The sequence below is a fragment of the Mustela nivalis genome (assembly GCF_964662115.1).
Source record: "Mustela nivalis genome assembly, chromosome: 11".
NCBI lineage: Eukaryota > Metazoa > Chordata > Mammalia > Carnivora > Mustelidae > Mustela > Mustela nivalis.
The window spans coordinates 55,903,357-55,921,976 of NC_139030.1; the positions used below are offsets into that span (position 1 = coordinate 55,903,357).

General features: G+C 35.0%; 1 protein-coding gene across 5 annotated transcripts in view; it reads right to left on the reverse strand.

Moving 5' to 3' along the window:
* Nucleotides 1-1,007: 1,007 nt before the first annotated feature.
* The window catches only part of GCA (grancalcin), a 50,821-nt gene continuing 33,208 nt past the window's right edge, over nucleotides 1,008-18,620 (reverse strand). For 4 of the 5 annotated variants that reach the window (XM_082691257.1, XM_082691255.1, XM_082691256.1 and 1 more), the window contains 6 exons: nucleotides 18,348-18,417; nucleotides 12,927-12,970; nucleotides 12,499-12,646; nucleotides 10,290-10,403; nucleotides 4,303-4,361; nucleotides 1,008-3,491 (listed from right to left, as the gene is read on the reverse strand). In XM_082691257.1, the coding sequence (XP_082547383.1) occupies nucleotides 3,465-3,491; nucleotides 4,303-4,361; nucleotides 10,290-10,403; nucleotides 12,499-12,646; nucleotides 12,927-12,970; nucleotides 18,348-18,417 (462 nt within the window). In that variant the 3' untranslated portion in view covers nucleotides 1,008-3,464. Of the gene's footprint in view, nucleotides 3,516-4,302; nucleotides 4,362-10,254; nucleotides 10,404-12,498; nucleotides 12,647-12,926; nucleotides 12,971-18,347; nucleotides 18,418-18,620 lie in introns of all 5 variants that reach the window. The other variant, XM_082691258.1, reaches the window with a different exon arrangement.

The window sequence follows — 18,620 nt, forward strand, 5'->3', positions numbered from 1 at the left end:
AAGAAACAATTAAAAGCACAGACTTCCCAGCATCCAAGTAATGAGTTGATAGTGAGTCAGACAGAAATTTTTCATAAGTATCCTAGTGGTTTGCTGGAAAGTAATTCTGTGCTCAGTATTCTAAATTACAGGAAAAAATTTAACTTAATATATGGACATATATGATGTTATAATCTTATTCTAGACTACAAATTACCTAAACGGTATTCATTTAAAATCCTCTCTGCATTTATCACTGTAACAGAAGTTCTCAGTATTTTGTTTTTTCTTTGCATCACCTAATTTTGTTATAAAGTCTAGACATACTCTTAGATGATAGCTTAGCATTGTACATTTATTTCAAAGTGCTTACGAGACAAAAAAAAAAAAAAAAAAAAAAATGCTAACCTGAAAGAAGTCTTGGGTTTTTACTCACTAAAAGACTTTCACAAAAATGCATTCCTACTAAGTTCCCAGAAAACTGCTACAAATAGAGAAAACATATCATCTAGGAGTCTGTCAAACATAAAAGGACAAAAGAAAAGCACATTTCTGACAAATACTATGTATTTAGTTTGTCCGGTTTAGTAATGCCCTAAGAGTACAACTAAACTTGATTAGTATATTTTACTTAAATAATCACAAATTGATTTTTTGGTCATTTCTTAAAATTGCACAGACTTTAAACTACATTAATAAATTCTACTTTCTTCCTGGGTGAATACCTTTTCTGGAAATAAACATATCATTTGACATTTTTAAATTACTTTTTGTTTCTGAATGCATGCTTAAATAGATCACATGAGCACAGTCCTTGAAATTACACTTAAAGTGGACCAAATTAAGACTCCAATAGTACTGATTTCCCCTTGATGTAATTTAAAATGTGTAAACTGCCACTCAAAATAGAAGTGCAATACCTGACATTTAATCATTTGGCGGTGTTTATAGGCATAGGTGAATTACTGCACTGTTATTTGAACTGGAGCATCTCATATATATGTAACAGATTTTGTATAATACAAAACTACAGCAAGCTATTTGAATGTTTATTAAAAAATTCTCAAAATGACATGGAAACACGTTTACTGTATAAATAAAAGCACTTAGATGTTAAGAGTGTACATTATTCAATAATTTACATCATTACAAGAAAACCGGGTGTGAGTTAAACAGCACAAACTATGATGCTATATTCAGATTCCAGTCATTGTTCAACATCAGACTATTTAATTTTTACTTTAGTAACGGATGTCTGTTTACATCAGTTATCTTGAGAGCATCAAAAAGTGAATCGCATTTCAGTACACAAAACCAAACAAAATATTCTTGATGGCTAATGTTTGATAAGATTACCTATTTAACGGAAAGTGTAAGAGAACTGGCTGACAAGTAAACTGGCCTGGCATGGAAAATCAGTTTTGCTGGAGAAAAGGGTTCTGTGGTCAAAAAAGTTTGGGAAAAAACTAGGTAAATAAAAGTAAACAGGATTTTATGTACCTTAGGCTTTATCAAGCTCCCTGAAAAGGGTGAAAACTTCCTAAATATGTTTGGTCATAAAAACTCCTTCACAGATCTATGACCAAAATTCACAGGAACACCTTTGGAAGAGGAGGAGTCAGAGAATGGTTTAGAGAGTTCTAATACAAAGTGCCACCTGGCAGAAACCTGTATGGGGAATACCATACGTCATTTTTAAAGTTTTGCCTCAACCATTAGCCTCCAAGTAAGAAAAACTGTAACAGAGGTCAGAACAGTACAGTGATTGGATTACCTGTAAGCTGGATGTTAAGATCCCAGCCTGCTGAGTCATATTATCACCCTTATTCAAAATGAATGATCTCAGTGTGTTTACATTAGGTTTTTCCAACAAGACTTCTAATTCGAATCCTATACATATATATATATATATATTTTTTAATGGCTCAGTTAACACCCTCTCACATTATCAAATATATGTTCATGGAAAAAAACTTAATAGCCAGGACAAAAGTATATGGATTATTTCATCACACATTTTTATACTGCTGACCAAATCAATCTAACAGCTAATTATATAAAGTTATAATGTCAAAATGACTCTCCAATACTTCCTTTCCAGGACTGTTAAAAGTAAAAGTTGATGTAAAATTCTGTGAGTTTGTAAAAAGTTTTCTTTCAAGACACTGCTATTCGCCTTCCAGCCTTTAAGAAACAGAATTTTATAAAAAGCATAATTAATTTGGTCACCAGCCACACCTAAAATCATGTCAATTTGTACTCACATTTTAAGCTGGAAGACCTTCAGTTAAAGTGTAAGAAAAATACATGCTTTTTTAATCTTCACTAAGAAAGGCTTAGAATGTTTGCCAGGAAAGCAGCTGGATTAATTACAATAGCTGACACCAGGATCTTAAATGCTAAGGATTTGATGACCACTCTGCAGCTTTCCACAACAATGCCACAAAAACAGGTCGTGGTGCCTATTGTGGTCAGTACCCCCCCCACACTACAGACCACAACCAGTTTATGAATGCCAATGCTAAACCCCCAGCCAAAGTTGAGAAAGTCAAACTTACAATCTCTGAACATTTAAACGAAGTGGTAGATTACTTGATTTTTTAATTTTGTAAAGAGTTGGCATTATATATATAAAACAATTTAGCTTCATGGAATACATTCAAATGTTGACATTTTGTTAAAAATATATATCATATTCAGAAAGTCTAGATTTAAAAGGAAGATGACATTTTAGGCTATGTTGTCATTAACAACAAAAAAAAAAATGCAGCCATAAAAGTTGTGTTTATTAAGAATTTTTTTCCACAGAAGACAAAGAAGCATACTGAAAAAAGAAAAAAATGCACTGATAAAAACAAAGAAAAAGAAATGCCTCCAGTAGCCTTCTTTCTATAGGTTAATTTATGATGCACTTAAGGTGATGTAACATAAAATTTTAGGAACTTTGTCTCTTCATAGACAAAGACGAGGGAGTTTCTGTTCTTGAGTTATGTGATCAAGGAATAAACTCTTCTACAAAAATGGCACAAAATCCAGGTTTCTCCTTCTATTCACCTACACAATAAATGGCTACAAAATTTCTAAGTATAATTTGTAACCTTCTGGTAAGTATACATTAACTTTATCTAAACTTTAATTATTTGGCTTCTTATATACTCTCTTGTAATTACATTCTTCTGGGTTAACAATGTTAAAAATTAAGGTTAAAAGGTATTTATATCAATTCATCATATACCAATATTTTACAATATTATACATATACCTGTTAAGTGATAACTTTTCTAAAAGCAATTAATATTCCAAATACAAAAACATTTCTTTTATTGCTTTGGACTGTGCACTAAAGTTAAAACACATAGAAAGGGAACAGATTTAATAGGCAGAAACACAGAAAAGCCCCAAAGCTTCAAATTCAAAGTAGTCCAGTTCATTTCTTCCAGGTAAAAAAATTCACAGTATTTCTTCAGCTTTTGAATTCTAGACATTCAAATTGCCATAGTACCCTGCAAAAACTAATATATAAGCAAAATCATCAGCTGGTAACAATAAAATGTTTTTGGTTTTGGTTAATTATACTCCGTAAAAGCATTTTTACAAGAGGGGAAGTCTTAAATGCTTCCAAGGCTTATAATGTAAATCGGGATACACCAGTAGGGAAACCCTGACCCTATGACTTCCCTATTACAAGAACAAAACAAAAACTCTGATGTACATGTGAAATATAATTTTCCTATAGTTTCAATTTTAAAAAATGGGAGGATGCTAATTGCAACCACTTGAAATAAGAAATGAACAGTCGTTATCTGTCATACATAAATATTTCCTCTTTCTTAGTATCGTACAAAAGTAAACTACTCTTTTTAAAAATAATGGCAATTTTGCCCTTAAAAATGATTTGAAAGATGGGATGCCTTGGTGGCTCAGTGGTTAGGCATCTCCTCTGGCTCAGGTCACGCATAATTCGAGGCTCCTGGAATTGAGTCCCACATGAGTTTCCTTGCTCAGTGGGGAGCCTGCTTCTCCCTCTGCCTCTGCCTGCCGCTCCCCCTGCTTATCCTCTCTCTCTCTGACAAACAAATAAAATCTTAAAAAAAAAATGATTTACCAAAAACATGTCATAAAATTTAGAAGTATCCTTATGTTTAATATAAAGTAAAGTTGGCATTTATTAAAATACTGAATCATATTTGCATTTAGCTGAAAAATCCAGAAAAAGAATATGGTCTATAAGACCTATTGTTCCCAGTACTGATACCAGGATTCACTTAAATTTTTTGACAACTGAACACGTCTAGAACATAGTATAAATACCAGAATACTCACATCATCATACATGAAATTCACAACTCCTTGTTGTAAGTGGTCTCTTCTCCTAAAGAAATCTTCAAACAAACATACAAAAATATTAAAATTTTAAATATATAGTTTCAAATACTTGGTGTCCCTAAGCACTAAAAAATGACTAATTTCATACTTAATCGAAAGGTTTTCTAAGTTTTTATTTAAATTACAGTTAGTTGACATATAATGCAATATTAGTTTTGGGTGTAGAGTATCATGACTTAACAACTCTGTATCACCACGTGCTCATCACGACAAGTGCATTCCTTAATACTCATCACCTATATCCCCCATCCCTCCAACCCACCTCCCCTCTGGTAACTATCAGTTTGTTCTCTATAGTTAAAAGTCTGTTTCTTGCTTTGTCTCTTTCTTTCCCTCTTTCTCCCTTCGCACATTTGTTTTGTTTCTTAAATTTCACGAGTGAAATCATGCAGCATTTGTCTTTCTCTATCGACTTCGCTTAGCTTAATACTCTCTAGCTCTATCCTTGTCTTTGCAAATGGTAAGACTTCATTCTTTTCATGGCTAAGTAATATTCCATTGTATATATACAACATCTTCTTTATCCATTCATCAATCGATGGATACTTGGGCTGTTTCCATAATTTGGCCATTACAGATAATGCTGTTATAAACATTGGGATGCATATATCCCTTTGAGTTAGTATTTTTGTATTTGGCTAAATACCTAGCAGTGTAATTGCTGGGTTAGAGGGTAGTTCTATTTTTAACTTTTTGAGGAAGCTTCATACTGTTTTCCACAGTGGCTGTACCAGTTTGCATTCCCACCAACAGGTCAAAAGGGTTCCCCTTTCTCCACATCTTCACCAACTCCTGTTGTTTCTTGTGTTGTTGATTTTAGCCATTCTGACAGGTGTGAGGTGATTATCGTATTGTAGTTTTGATTATCATATTATAGTATATCCCTGATGATCAGTGATATTGGGCATCTTTTCATGTGTCTGTTCCAACTCTGTGAAAAATATTGTTGATATTTTGATATTGATTGCATTTAATGTATAGACTATGTTTTGCATAGACATTTTAACAGTATCTGGTCTTTCAATCCATGAGCATGGAATGTTTTTTCCATTTCTTTCCAATTTCTTTCATCAATGTTGTACAGTTTTTAGAGTACAGGTGTTTTACTTCTTTGGTTAGGTTTAGTACTAGGTATCTTATTGGTTTTGGTGCAATTGTAAATGGGACTGATTCCTTAATTTCTCTTCCTGCTACTTTGAGGTATATAGAAATGCAACTGATTTCTGTACATTGATTTCTGTATCCTATGACCTCACTGAATTTGTGTATCAGTTCTAGCAATTTTTTGGTGGAATCTTTTGGGTTTTCTATATAAAGTATCATGTCATCTCCAAATAGTGAATGTTTGACTTTTTCTTGCCGATTTGGTAGCCTTTTATTACTTTTTGTTGTTTGACTGCTTGCTAGAACTTCCAGTACTCTGTTAAATAACAGAGAACAGACAACCCTGTCTTATTTCTGACCAGAAAGGAAAAACTCTCAGTTTTCCCTCATTTTGAAGACAGTATTAACTGTGGGTTTTTCATACAAGGCCTTTATCATATTGAGGTATGTTCCCTCTAACCTACTTTGTTGAGGTTTTCTGTTTTTGTTTTTGTTTTTTACCATAGGATGTTGTATTTTGTCAAATGCTTTTTCTGCATCTTTTAAAATAATCGTATGGTTCTTATCCTTTCTTTTATTAATGTGGCGCATCATGATGACTGATTTGCAAATAATGAACTACCCTTGCAACCCAGGAATAAATCTCACTTGATCATAGTGAATGATTCTTTTAATGTGCTTCTGGATAAAATTAGCTAATATTTTACTGAGAATGTTTGTGTCCATGTTTATTAGAGATATTAGAGATATTGCCTGTAGTTTTTTGTTGTTGTTGTTTTAGGGAAGTCTTTATCTGGTTTTGGTATTAGGGTATTGCTGATTTCATAAAATAAGTTTGGAAGTTTTCTTTCCTTTTCTATTTTTTTGGAATAGTTTGAGAAGAATAGGTAACTCTTCTTTAAATGTTTGGTGGAATTCGCCTATGAAGCCACCGGACTCTAGACTTGTTTGTTGGGACTTTTTTTGATTACAGATTTAATTTCTTTGCTGGCTATTAGTCTATTCAAGTTTTCTGTTTCTTCCTGTTTCAATTTTAGTAACTTATATGTGTCTAGGAATTTGTTCATTTCTTCCAGGTTGTCTAATTTGCTGACATAGAGTTTTGTATAACCTTCTCTTATAATTGTATTTTTGTGGTGTTGGTTGTTATTTCTCCTCTCTCATTTGTGATTTTATTTATTTGGGTCCTTTCTCTTTTATTTTTGGTAAGTCTGGCTAGAGGATTATCAATTTTATTAATTTTTTCAAAGAAGAAACTCCTGATTTCCTTGTTCTACTGATGTTTTAGTCTCTCTATCATTTATTTCTGCTCTAATCTTTATTACTTCCTTCCTTCTCCTGGCTTTGATTTTCTTTTGTTTTTGTTTCTTTCCTAGCTCCTTTAGATGTAAAATTAGGTTGTTTATTTGAGATTTTTCTTACTTCCTGAGGTAGGCTGGTTTTGCTGTATACTTCCCATTTAGGACCACTCTGCTGCATCACAAAGATTTTGGACCACTGTGTTTACAACATTTTTATTTCTGTCCCTGTATTTTTTTTTTTTTTTTAATTTCTTGATTTCCTGGTTTACCCATTCATTGTTTAGTACTATGTTATTTAACTTCCATGTTGTTATGGTCTTTCCAAATTTTGTATAGTGGTTGACTTCTAGTTTCATAGTGTTGTGGTCAGAAAAGATGCGTGGTAAGATTTCAATCTTTTGGTTACTTTTTGAGGCCTGATTTGTGACCTAATATGTGATCTATTCTGGAGCATGTTCCATAGGCACCTGAATGCATACTATGCTGTTTTAGGATGCAATGTTCTGAATATGTGTTAAGTCATCTGGTCCAGTATGTCATTCAAAGACATTGTTTCCTTGTTTATTTTCTTTTTACATGAGCTGTCCTTGATGTAAGTGGGGTGTTAAAGTCCCCTGCTATTACTGTACCATTATCAATTAGTTCCTTTATGTTTGTTATTATTTTATATATTTGGGTACTCTCACATTGGACACATCAATATTTAGAATTGACAGATCTTACTGGATTGTCCCTTTTATCATGATATAGAGCCCTTCTTATTTTTTTTTTTAAAGATGTATTTATTTATTTATTTGACAGACAGAGATCACAAGTAGGCAGAGAGGCAGGCAGAGAGAGAGGGGGAAGCAGGCTCCCTGCTGAGTAGAGAGCACGATGTGGGCCTCGATCCCAGGACCCTGGGATCATGACCTGAGCCAAAGGCAGAGGCTTTAACCCACTGAGCCACCCAGGCGCCCTATAATGCCCTTCTTTATTTCTTGCTACAGTCTTTACTTTAAAATCTAGTTTGCCTGACAGAAGTATTGCTACTCTGCCTTTCTTCTGACATCCATTTGTGTGGTAAGTATTTCTCCATCCCTCACTTTCAATCTGCAGGTGTCTCTTATAAGCAGCATATAGATGGGTCTTTTTTTTTTTTTTTTTATCCATTCTGATACCCTTTGTCTTTTGACTGGAGCATTTAGTCCATTTACATTCAAAATAATTACTGACAGATATATATTTAGTGCCACTTTATTACTTGTTTTGTCATTGTTTCTGGAGATTTTCTCTGATCTTCCTTTTCACTTTTGGTCTCTCCATTGCACTCAAAGAGTACCTTTTAATATTCCTGCAGGACTGGTTTAGTGGTCACGAATTCCTTCAGTTTTTGTTTGTCTGGGGAACTTCTTCTATTCTGAATGATAGCCTTACTGGATATAGTATTCTTGGCTACAGAATTTTCCTATTCAGTACATTGAATAAATCACGCTACTCCCTTTTGGCCTTCCAAGTTTCTGCTGAGAAATCTCCAGCTAACCTTTGGGTCTTCTAAGTTAAGGACTTCTTTGGTTTTGCTGCTTTTAAGATTTTTTCCTTTATCATTTACATTTTTTAACAAATTTAATTATAATGTTTCTTAGTGTGGCCTGCTTTTGTTGATGTTGAAGGGAGTTGTTTGTGCCTCCTGGATCTGGATGTTTGTTTCCTTCTCCAGATTAGGCAAGTTCTCAGATTTGTCCCCCACCAAATAAATTTCCTGCCCCCTTTTCTCTGTCTTCTTCTAAGACTCCTGTTATCACGAATGTTATTGTTTGATGGAGTCACTGAGGTCCCTAAATCTATTCTCATATTCCGTAATTTTTCTTTCTCTCTTTTATTCACCTTCATTATTTTCCATTATTTTGTCTTCTAGGTTACTAATTCATTCCTCTGCTTCTTCCAGCCAGCTGCTCATTGCATCAAGTCTGTTTCCAATCTCATTTATTGCATTCTTCATCTCTGATTCTTTCTTAGCTCTTTTATCTCTGTGGTAAGGGCCTCACTGATGTCTTCTATTCTTTTCTCAAGTCCAGTGAGTACCCTTATGATTGTTGTTTTAAATTCTCCATCAAGCATGTTAGCTATATCTGTTTTGCCAGGATCTCTGGCCGTGGCCTTATCCTGTTCTTTCATTTGGGATAAATTCCTCCATCTTGGCATTTTGTCTGAGTCTCTACTTTCTTCTATGTGTGGAAAAAAGCCACTTGCTCCTGAAAGTAACGGCTTTATGAAGAAGAGGTCATATAGTGTCTAGGCCCTGGCACTTTATGGAATGTCTCTGGTGTGTGCAATATATGTTCTGCTCTTGTGTGCTCCTTCAGGCCACTGCTGTGGGCAGTGTTTGGTCCTTGGCCAGAATGTAGCAAGTTTTAACTAGGTATGTTCTGGTCTGCTTATGAAATCAGACCTAACACCACCTGCACCAGAACTGAGGCCCTGCAGAACTCTCCAGTTGGGAGACATGGTATGGGCAGGGGCTTGTGCTGGTCTTCTGGGGGATAAGCCAACCATACTGGGACTGAGGCAAGTTTGACTGAGAAGGGCAATCTTGCCACAGTGCAGGGGTGTGAGGTTTGGTATAAACATTAGGGAGCCAGTGTCTGTGTTGCACTGGTTCCCGCAGATGGCTCTGTGTTTAGACTAATGGGCAGGAGAGGGAAACGACATGAACCAGCTCCTTTGTTCCTGAAGGAACACGTCTCCAGGAAACCTGCCTCGCAGGAACATGGTCTAAGAAGAGTGAATACTTTCCTCGGTGTGCTCTAAGCATTCTTCAGATCATTCCTTCCACATTATCTGTCCCCTGATTGTTTGCCTGCCTACTCTCCAAGAGCAGCGCAGTGCCCTCTGGGCTCTATCCTAGCCAAGCACGCTAACCTTTAAAAGCCCAGGTTTTAAGCCACACTGATTGCAAGAACTCAAAAAACTCAGCCCCTCTCATTTTCCAAACAAAAGGCTTTGTGTTCCTGGATGTTCCTTGTGTGTTCCTGGATGTTCCTTTCTCTTATTGCCCTTCTCCGTGACCATGGCTTCCTCCTCTCTGCACACTCATGATCCTTTTCTCCCCTAAACCACATCTCCGCTCTTCCCACCTTCTTTGATGGAACCTGTTCTCTCCCTTCTGTTGTGGAGTTTGTTCTGTCAATCTTCAGGTCAGTTTCTGAGGTATTTAGGATAACTTGATAGTTACCTAGCTGTGTTTGTGAGAAGAGACAAACCTACGGTTTTCCTACTCCACTGTCAGCTTCCCTCTCTCTCTTTTCATTCCCAATTAAATCAAGTGATTTCATATCCTGGGCAACTGAGACATGAAGAAAACTTTCCAAAACTTTCACTCTTCATATTACTAAATTTTTAAAGCCTTAAAAGTGATTAGATTTAACGGTGAATAAAGGTGAAAAATACATATATTATAAACTTGCAGAAGAAAATGAGAGATACTATTCAGAAAAATAGCTACATAATATTGCACCCACTTTTAAATGATCAAAATACCTGTCAATGCTCGAAGCTTCACACAGCAAGCAACATAATCATCAAAGAAGATTCGGCCATTCTTGCTGTACCGTCTGACAATAGTAGTTAGTGTTTGAGGACTCAACCTATAACCTAGAAAAAGGAATTTATACATTAAAATTTCTAAAACCAAACACCACAAGAACCCCACAACATTGCATTTTCTTTAAAAAGAATCATAAAATAAATTTTCAAAATTCAATCCATAAAAATATACACTAGAAACAAACATATTCACATTGAAATTTACCAAAGGTTTTATTACTAATAAAATAAGAAACTGGTTAAGCGGGATATAAATATCACAATTCTAGCTTTCTAATGAAGACAACACTAAGAAAACAAATAATTATATTTTTGTGTTTTTAAAATATATTTTGATTTTTAAATAATGTCCAGAGAATTTTATAGATTTTAATGATTCAGTATTTCAATTCTGTAATTTTATAGTTCTTTAAAGAATATCAAAGCAAAGATTGTTAGTAAATCTTTGCTACCATTCAAATTCTGTATTTCCTTTTTAAAAAATTTTTCATGGAAGTATAACTGGCATATAAAATTAGTTTCAAATGTACAATATGATGATTCCATAGCTGTATATATTGCAAAATTATTACTACAATGTCTAGTTAATATCTTCAACACAAAAAACTCCAAATAAACCAATTAAATATGGGCAGAGGACCTAAACAGAGATATTTCCAAAGAAGACAGCTGGCCAAGAGACACACAAAGAGATGTTCAACATCACTCATCATCAGGGAAATTCAAATCAAAACCACAATGAGATACCCCCTTACTTCTGTCAGGATGGCTAGAATCAAAAAGACAAGGACTAACAAGTGTTGGTGAGGAGGTGAAGAAAAAGAAACCCTTCTGCAGTGTTAGCAGGAATGTAAAGTGGTATAGCCACTGTGGAAAGAGTATGGAGTTCCTCAAAAAATTAAAAAATAGAATAACCCTATGATCCAGTAATTCCATTACTGGATATCTACCCAAAGAAAAGGAAGACACTAATTCAAAAAGATATATGCAGTCCTATGTTTATTGCAGCACTATTTATGAGAGTCAAATTGTGGAAGCAACCAAAATGTACATCAGCAGATATATGGGTAAAAAAAGATGTAATATTACACACACACACACGAAATATTATTTAGCCATAAAAAAAATGAGATCTTGATATTTGCAACAACATGGATGTGCTTATGTAGGGTATTATGATAAGGGAAATAAGTCAAAGAAAGACATGTGATTTCACTCATATATGGAATTGAAGAAATAAAGAAAAAAGGGACAAACAAACAGAAAAAGACTCTTAAATGCAGAGAACAAACTGATAGTTGCCAGAAGGGAGATTAAGAGGTACAAACTTCTAGTTAAAAAATAATTAAGTCAGGGCATCTGGGTGGCTTAGACAGTTAAGCATCTGCCTTCAGCTCAGGTCATGATCTCAGGGTCCTGGGACTGAGTCCCAAGTTGGGCTCCATGTTTGGTGGTGAGCCTACTTCTCCTTCTGCCTCTGCTGCTCTCCACCTGGCTCATGCTCTCTCTTTCTCTGTCTCTCTGTCTTTCTCTCTCTCAAATAAATGAAAAAAAATCTTTTAAAAAATTTTAAAATTGAAATTAAAAAAATAAAAAATAATTAAGTCAGAAATGAAAAATACAGCAGGAAGAATATAATCAGTAAGATCATAATATATACTATATGATGACAGACGGTAAATGTACTTGTGGTAAGCACTGAGGAATGTACAGAATGGCTGCACATCTGCTATGGGTATGTATAGAAGTGCTGCACACCTGAGACTAATATAACACTACATATTAATTATATTTCAAAAAATTTGGTAAAAATAAATAGCTAAATAACTAAATAACTAAGTATTAGAGATTTACCAAATTACAAAAGATAGAATATAAATGGTAATTACCAATAATTAGGAAAATGAATTTTAATATACTTAACAGAGGAAATTCAGAAATTATTTTATCAACCATCATGTATAAAAGATCATCTTTTGGAAAAATCATAGATAAAATGGTTTTGCTAAAGGTCTTCAAATTGGGCAACAGCTGGCAAAATAATATACTCCTCTATTACTTAATAAATTTTAACAATTAAGATTCATCTCATCAAAGAACAAAGATGATCTGAATATAATCTAAAGAATTTTAATATTCTTACCCATAGCAGCAATGGCTTGATTCAATTCATGATGTTCCACTGTGCCACTCTGGTCTTGATCAATAGTTATGAAGTTTTGCTTCCAAGCATTAAGAGCTGCCCAGAGTTCCTTGAATTCATTAAATCCCATTTTTCCTGTGTAATCTCTCTGATAATTGTATCAATAAAAATAAGTTTTGATACCAAAGAGAATTTACTTGGCCGGAAACTGCAAATCATCGACTAAAACAATGCTTCTTCAAGTTCACCAAATTTAGCATATGAATAGATTGCATAAAAATGGAAAAGTATGGAATTCAAACAGGATCTTACAAAGTATTTTTAAAATCTCCAATTTACTATGGCCATTTATAGCCAATAATTGCTTGGTTATATTCAGAAAGCGATTATTCTATATTCTAGTATTTTCTATTTTTATTCAAGGATACATCCAACATGGCGATCATAATTCTGCAGGTTTCCAAGCTGAAGGCTATAAAACATATTTATTATTTGAATTGGAGTCTGCCCAATTTTACTTATGTAAAATTATGACAATTTCTATTTTAGAAAACAAAATGTTTAAAATTTGCCAAAATTAAACAATCACCCCTTATCAACAAACTTTAAATGTAAGGCATCCATAGTGGGAAAAAAAAAAAAAAAAACAAGTCGAAAATAAAAATCACTACAACTCACATCTAGTCAGGGGATTTGGGTACTTAGATAAGCAATGATAAAATAACTGAAAATTACTGTCACAGGGCAAAGGAGGGCTTCAGTCTTCCTAACATGAATGATAAGTAGGTTTAAATAGAAGTCTGACATATACTGAGATCACAAAACTTGAAGGAGTTAGAGATTTGATTAAAGCTTGGGATGAAGGACTGGCCTTTGATGGCATCTGAAAGGCAGATGAGAGCCAGATCATCAAAGTCCTGAATGCCACCCTTAAAGATTTAGACCAATGGGAGGCACTGAAGAATTTTAAGGAGCAGAGGGGCAATTCTAAAATTTCCATTCCAGAAACATTCACTTATATTGAACAGAGTGTAGGACAGACTATAGACTAAGGTAAGATGAGCCTGATATAGGCAAATCATTTACTAGTTTACTGCAATCTATCAAATTAATAAAATGAGCTTCTGCTCTGAAGTAACTCTTTCCCTTGGGGGGAGAAAAAAGGCAGGAAGAAAAAAGTAAATATAAACTATATTAAAATCATGGCTTATTAGAAATATTAACACTTTGGGGCCCCTGGGTGTCTCAGTGGGTTAAAGCTTCTGCCTTTGGCTCAGGTCCTGATCCCAGGGTCATGGGATGGAGCCCTGCATCAGGCTCTCTGCTCAGCAGGGAGCTTGCTTCCCCCTCTCTCTCTACCTCCCTCTCTGCCTACTTGTGATCTCTGTCAATTAAATAAATAAAATCTTTTAAAAAATTTAAAAAAAAGAAATTAACACTTTCATATCTACAGAACCATAACTAAAGACTCACAAGGTAAAATTTAATTTTTCTAATCCTTATCACAATTGCACTGAACTGGTAAGCTAATTTACCTCAAAACCAATTGTATCAGTCCTGATAAAAGAGATATTATGTCAGCACAATTACTTAAGCTTACAAAGTTCTTATTAGTACCTCTTTAAAATGAGTGCATAAATAAATAAAACTGTTTAAAGTTATCTTGTTTTGCTATTCGAGAACATATTTAAATTTTTATAAATAAAAAACATTTTAGCTAAATTTTAGACCTATTAAGAAAAAAATCATAAAACATTCTCCAAGTTAAAATAGCTGATTCTCTTTAAATCAATACAGTGTCAGTGTTAGAATAGATTACAATATTTTCAGACTGACGATTCAACAGACACTCAATGAGCATTCACTATGAGCTAGGCAGTACGATTTTGTGATTTTACATAAACATACAAAAGTACTGTAAGTCCCAATTTTATAAAGAAACAGAGGCCCCAAATAATAAAGTTTCCCAAGTTCATAGCGCTAATTAGTGGAAGAGTCAGGATTGGAGCCCAGTGCTCCTTCATACAAATACTACTCAAGTGGGAAGAAGGAGGGGGGCAAAGTTCCCATGAGAAATCTCTGGATGGCATTCCAACATTTTGTCAAGCAAATGATATTTTGTTTTCAAGTTAACATAGCACTTATCCATTAAATGGGAAAATCTGAACATATGATAACAAATGGCAAACACTGAGTCTTCAAATAAGCATATCTTCAATCACAAAATAGGACTGAGTATATATGTATATAAGATGAAATATTTTTGACGAAGAATGGAGAAGAATTTTCAGGAAAGTTAATAGATTTTCACTTCCCCCAATACCGCATTAGAATGGGCAAAAAACTAAGTTTTCTAAAGTCATAAACCTTTGACTTTGGGATGAGAGAGAAAACAGAGGAAAAGAATTATGTAACTTAGAGAAGTAGTAGGATGGATGGAAGTTAACTAGCCTAGATCTGAGAAGGTGGCTTAATGAACACCCAGTAAGGAAAGCTGAAAAGAAGCCTAGTTCCTGGAGAAGACAACATTTAAGAATTGGTATTATATGTGAAAACAGGTGTGCAGGTAGAGAGAAAAATAGGACTGATTGAAGATCTATGTAAGAGGTGTTAGAGCCCCAAATTCCCTCCTTGCCTCAGCTCCATGGATGCCATGTCTATTCTCACACCAGCAGAAGTCTGGGCATTTATTGTCTGGAAAACCCTTCAAACTTCAGGATACCAGGCACATATCCAAAGCCCTAACCACTAACCAATAATCAGTCCTCCTAAGCTCAAATCCTGATACTAACATTCACCCTAACATTAACCCCAACACTAACTCCCTGGAGAGGTCTCTGAACTTCAGGACACCAGAAACATAACCTAACACTAACTCTAACCCTAAGCCTAATCTTAATCACTAACTGGCAACCTACAACCCCTAAACCTAACACTAACACTAATCCTGACTCCTACCCTAACCCTAACCCTAACCCTAGATCTGAGAAAGCGGCTTTTGAATACACGGTCAGAAAGCTGAGAAGCAGCCTATTTCTCTGTGAGGAGACCCCAAATATTTAAGAATTGGTAGTATTTCTGAAAATGGGTATGAAGGTAGCGATAAAAACAGAAAAACCAACTGAATTTCTACTTAGGGAGCATTTAGAGCACCAAATCCCCTCTTTGCCTCAGATTCATAGATGTCTGCAACATCTATTGTAACCTCAGCAAAACTCTGGGAATTCAAACTTTGGAGAGGTCTCTGAACTACAGGACATTAGAGACATCCCCAAACCCCTACACCAAATCCCCTAACACCTAACCTCAAACCCAAACTCATGCTCTAACACTAACCCTAACTCTAACCATCTGAAGAGATCTCTAAACTGTAGAATACCAGGCACATACCTTAATCCTAACCATGACCCTAGCTCCCTCCCTAATCTTAAACCTAGATCGGAAAAACTTGCTTCCTAAACACTCAATAAGAAAAGCTGAGAACCAGCCTACTTATCCTTGAGAAAACCCCAAACATTTAAAAATTGGCAGTATTTTCAGAAAACAAGTGTGAAGACACAGATTAAAAACAAAAGAACCAACTGAATATCTATTTAAAGAGTATTCAGATGGGTGCCTGGATGGCTCAGTGGGTTAAAGCCTCTGCCTTCGGTTCGGGTCGTGGTCCCGGGGTCCTGGGATTGAGCCCCGCATTGAGCTCTCTCCTCAGATTGGTAGATGGCTGCCTTGTCAAGCAGAAGCCTGGGGTTTTATTCCCTGGGGAGGTCTGCGAACAGCCATATACCCAAACCCTAACCCTAGCCTAGCTAGTAAAAATAACATTTAAGTGACAGTTTATCAAAGACCAAGAACCCTGCTGAGTCTTCCCTCCTTCTTTCCTACCAGACAACCAGCCCAAAAGGAAATCCCTAAACATATTGTTCCATAACCTTGCCCCACTAAGCCACCAGACATGAAGTCTATGGTCAATACCAAACTCAGAGCTTCTCACCTGCATTTTAGTTCATTATGTGCAACCAAGGATCATCAGACACCGGAGAAAATCATCTAACATGAAAGACAACCAAACAAATAAACTGGAAAAAAAAATCTGGAAGAAACACAGTTGATGAAAGAAGAAAAAACCCTGAAAAATACATTAACAAGAAAAATACATCAACAACAAATACAAAAATACAGTTTCAGAAAGGTAAGGGAACACATCACATACATGGAAAAAAAAGAGAGAAGCTCTTGCACTTTAAGAACATGATAGCAGGTATTTAAACAAACAAACAAACAAAACAACAACAACAAAAACCTCAATAGAAGATTCAGAAAATAAAGTTGAGGAAATCTCCCCACAGAGGAAAACCAGAGATAGGAGACAAAAATATTAAGAAAAGTGATCCAGTCCAAATGACAGGCATTCTAGAAGGAGATAATTGAGACAACATCACTAAAGAAAATGTCTCAGAATTAAAGTAAATGAATTCCCAGTCTGAGAATGCCCACTGAATTCCCACACAACAAGTCCAGGCACATCACTGTGAAATTCCAAACCAGGCACAAAAAGAAGATCTCACAAGCCTCCACAGTGAAAAAACTGACATGCTGGCAGGAAATAGAAAGATAAAGTAACAGTGGATGCTAGAAATGATGGAGCAATGTCTAAAATTCTAAATGAAAACGATCTGTTATGGAGAGTTCCATACCTGGTCACTGAATTCTGTGGACAGAATGAAAACATTTTCAGATAAAGCTTAAAAAGACTTTGTTCCCACGCATTCTCTTATTGAGAAGCTGGTTAATGTTGTATTTTATTGAAGTTTTTAAAAAATGACTAGAGATGAAATAGGGAGATGAACAGAGAAATAGAGATGAAAAAGGGAGATCCAACTCCAAAGGGCACGGAAAGTCCGTTCTGGAATGATAGTGAAGGAATGACAGGAGTGATGGACACTGGAAAGGGTATGTACTATGGTGAGTGCTGTGAATTGTGTTAAGACTGATGAATCGGGGCTCCTGGGTGGCTCAGTGGGTTAAAGCCTCTGCCTTTGGCCCAGAGTCATGATCCCAGGATCCTGGGATCGACCCCGCGCCTGGCTCTCTGCTCATCGGGGAGCCTGCTTCCCTTCCTCTCTCTCTGCCTGCCTCTCTGCCTATTTGTGATCTCTGTCAAATAAATAAATAAAATCTTCAAAAAAAAAAAAAAAAGACAAATCACAGACCTGTACCCCTGAAACAAATAATAAATTTTATATTAATAAAAAAAAATAAAGTAGGTCACAATAAAAAGTTTCAAAATGATTAATTTCAGAAAAAGTAAAACAGTATATAAAAGGGGAAATTAATCAAACATTATCATAAGACAGAGGAAGAACATTTAGATAATAACAATAAGACAAATACTGATTACTGATGTATACTAATGTGTACTAATTAAATTAGTACTAATGTGTACTAATGTGTACTAATGAAATTACTACACAGCTCTACTGGAGGGAGGAGGACTGGGAAATAGTCCAATGTGAAGTACTAGGGCAAGAGTGAGTTTCAAGTTCCAAAAGAGTTAATTCTCATCTTCCATAGCAGGATATCAACTGTTAATCATTAAAACTGAAAATCTATAGTGATAAATGCATGCTATTTTGAGATCTGGAAGCAAATTTCAGAAGGATCAGCTGCAAAAGCTGAATGAAATTTCCTATATGAGTGGTTAACATTAGGGAGATAATTATGCACAAGGAACAGTTATTTTCACAATAAGCTTTGCAGAACTATTTGACTCTTTAAATTATGTGCATATGTAACTTAAATAAAAAGGTTTTTAAAAATATTTTAAATAAGGGGCAGGGAGAAGATCTCACGAGAATAAGCTCCATTAATTCCAGACTGTGTCAAACATTTCTGAAGTTCCTCAGCATCCACTTCACCATCCTATCAAAAAATAATTATAATCTGATTTAATGCACAATTATATCAAATCACATTAGTATGCTAATTGGCTGTTTTAGGCTATTCAATAAATATGCATTCTTTAAAACATTATTATCAACTACAAAATTATAGAGGTAATTACTGACAGCAAAGGCATATTATAAAACAGCACAGAAAGTAAATAATTTTTTACAATCAACTTA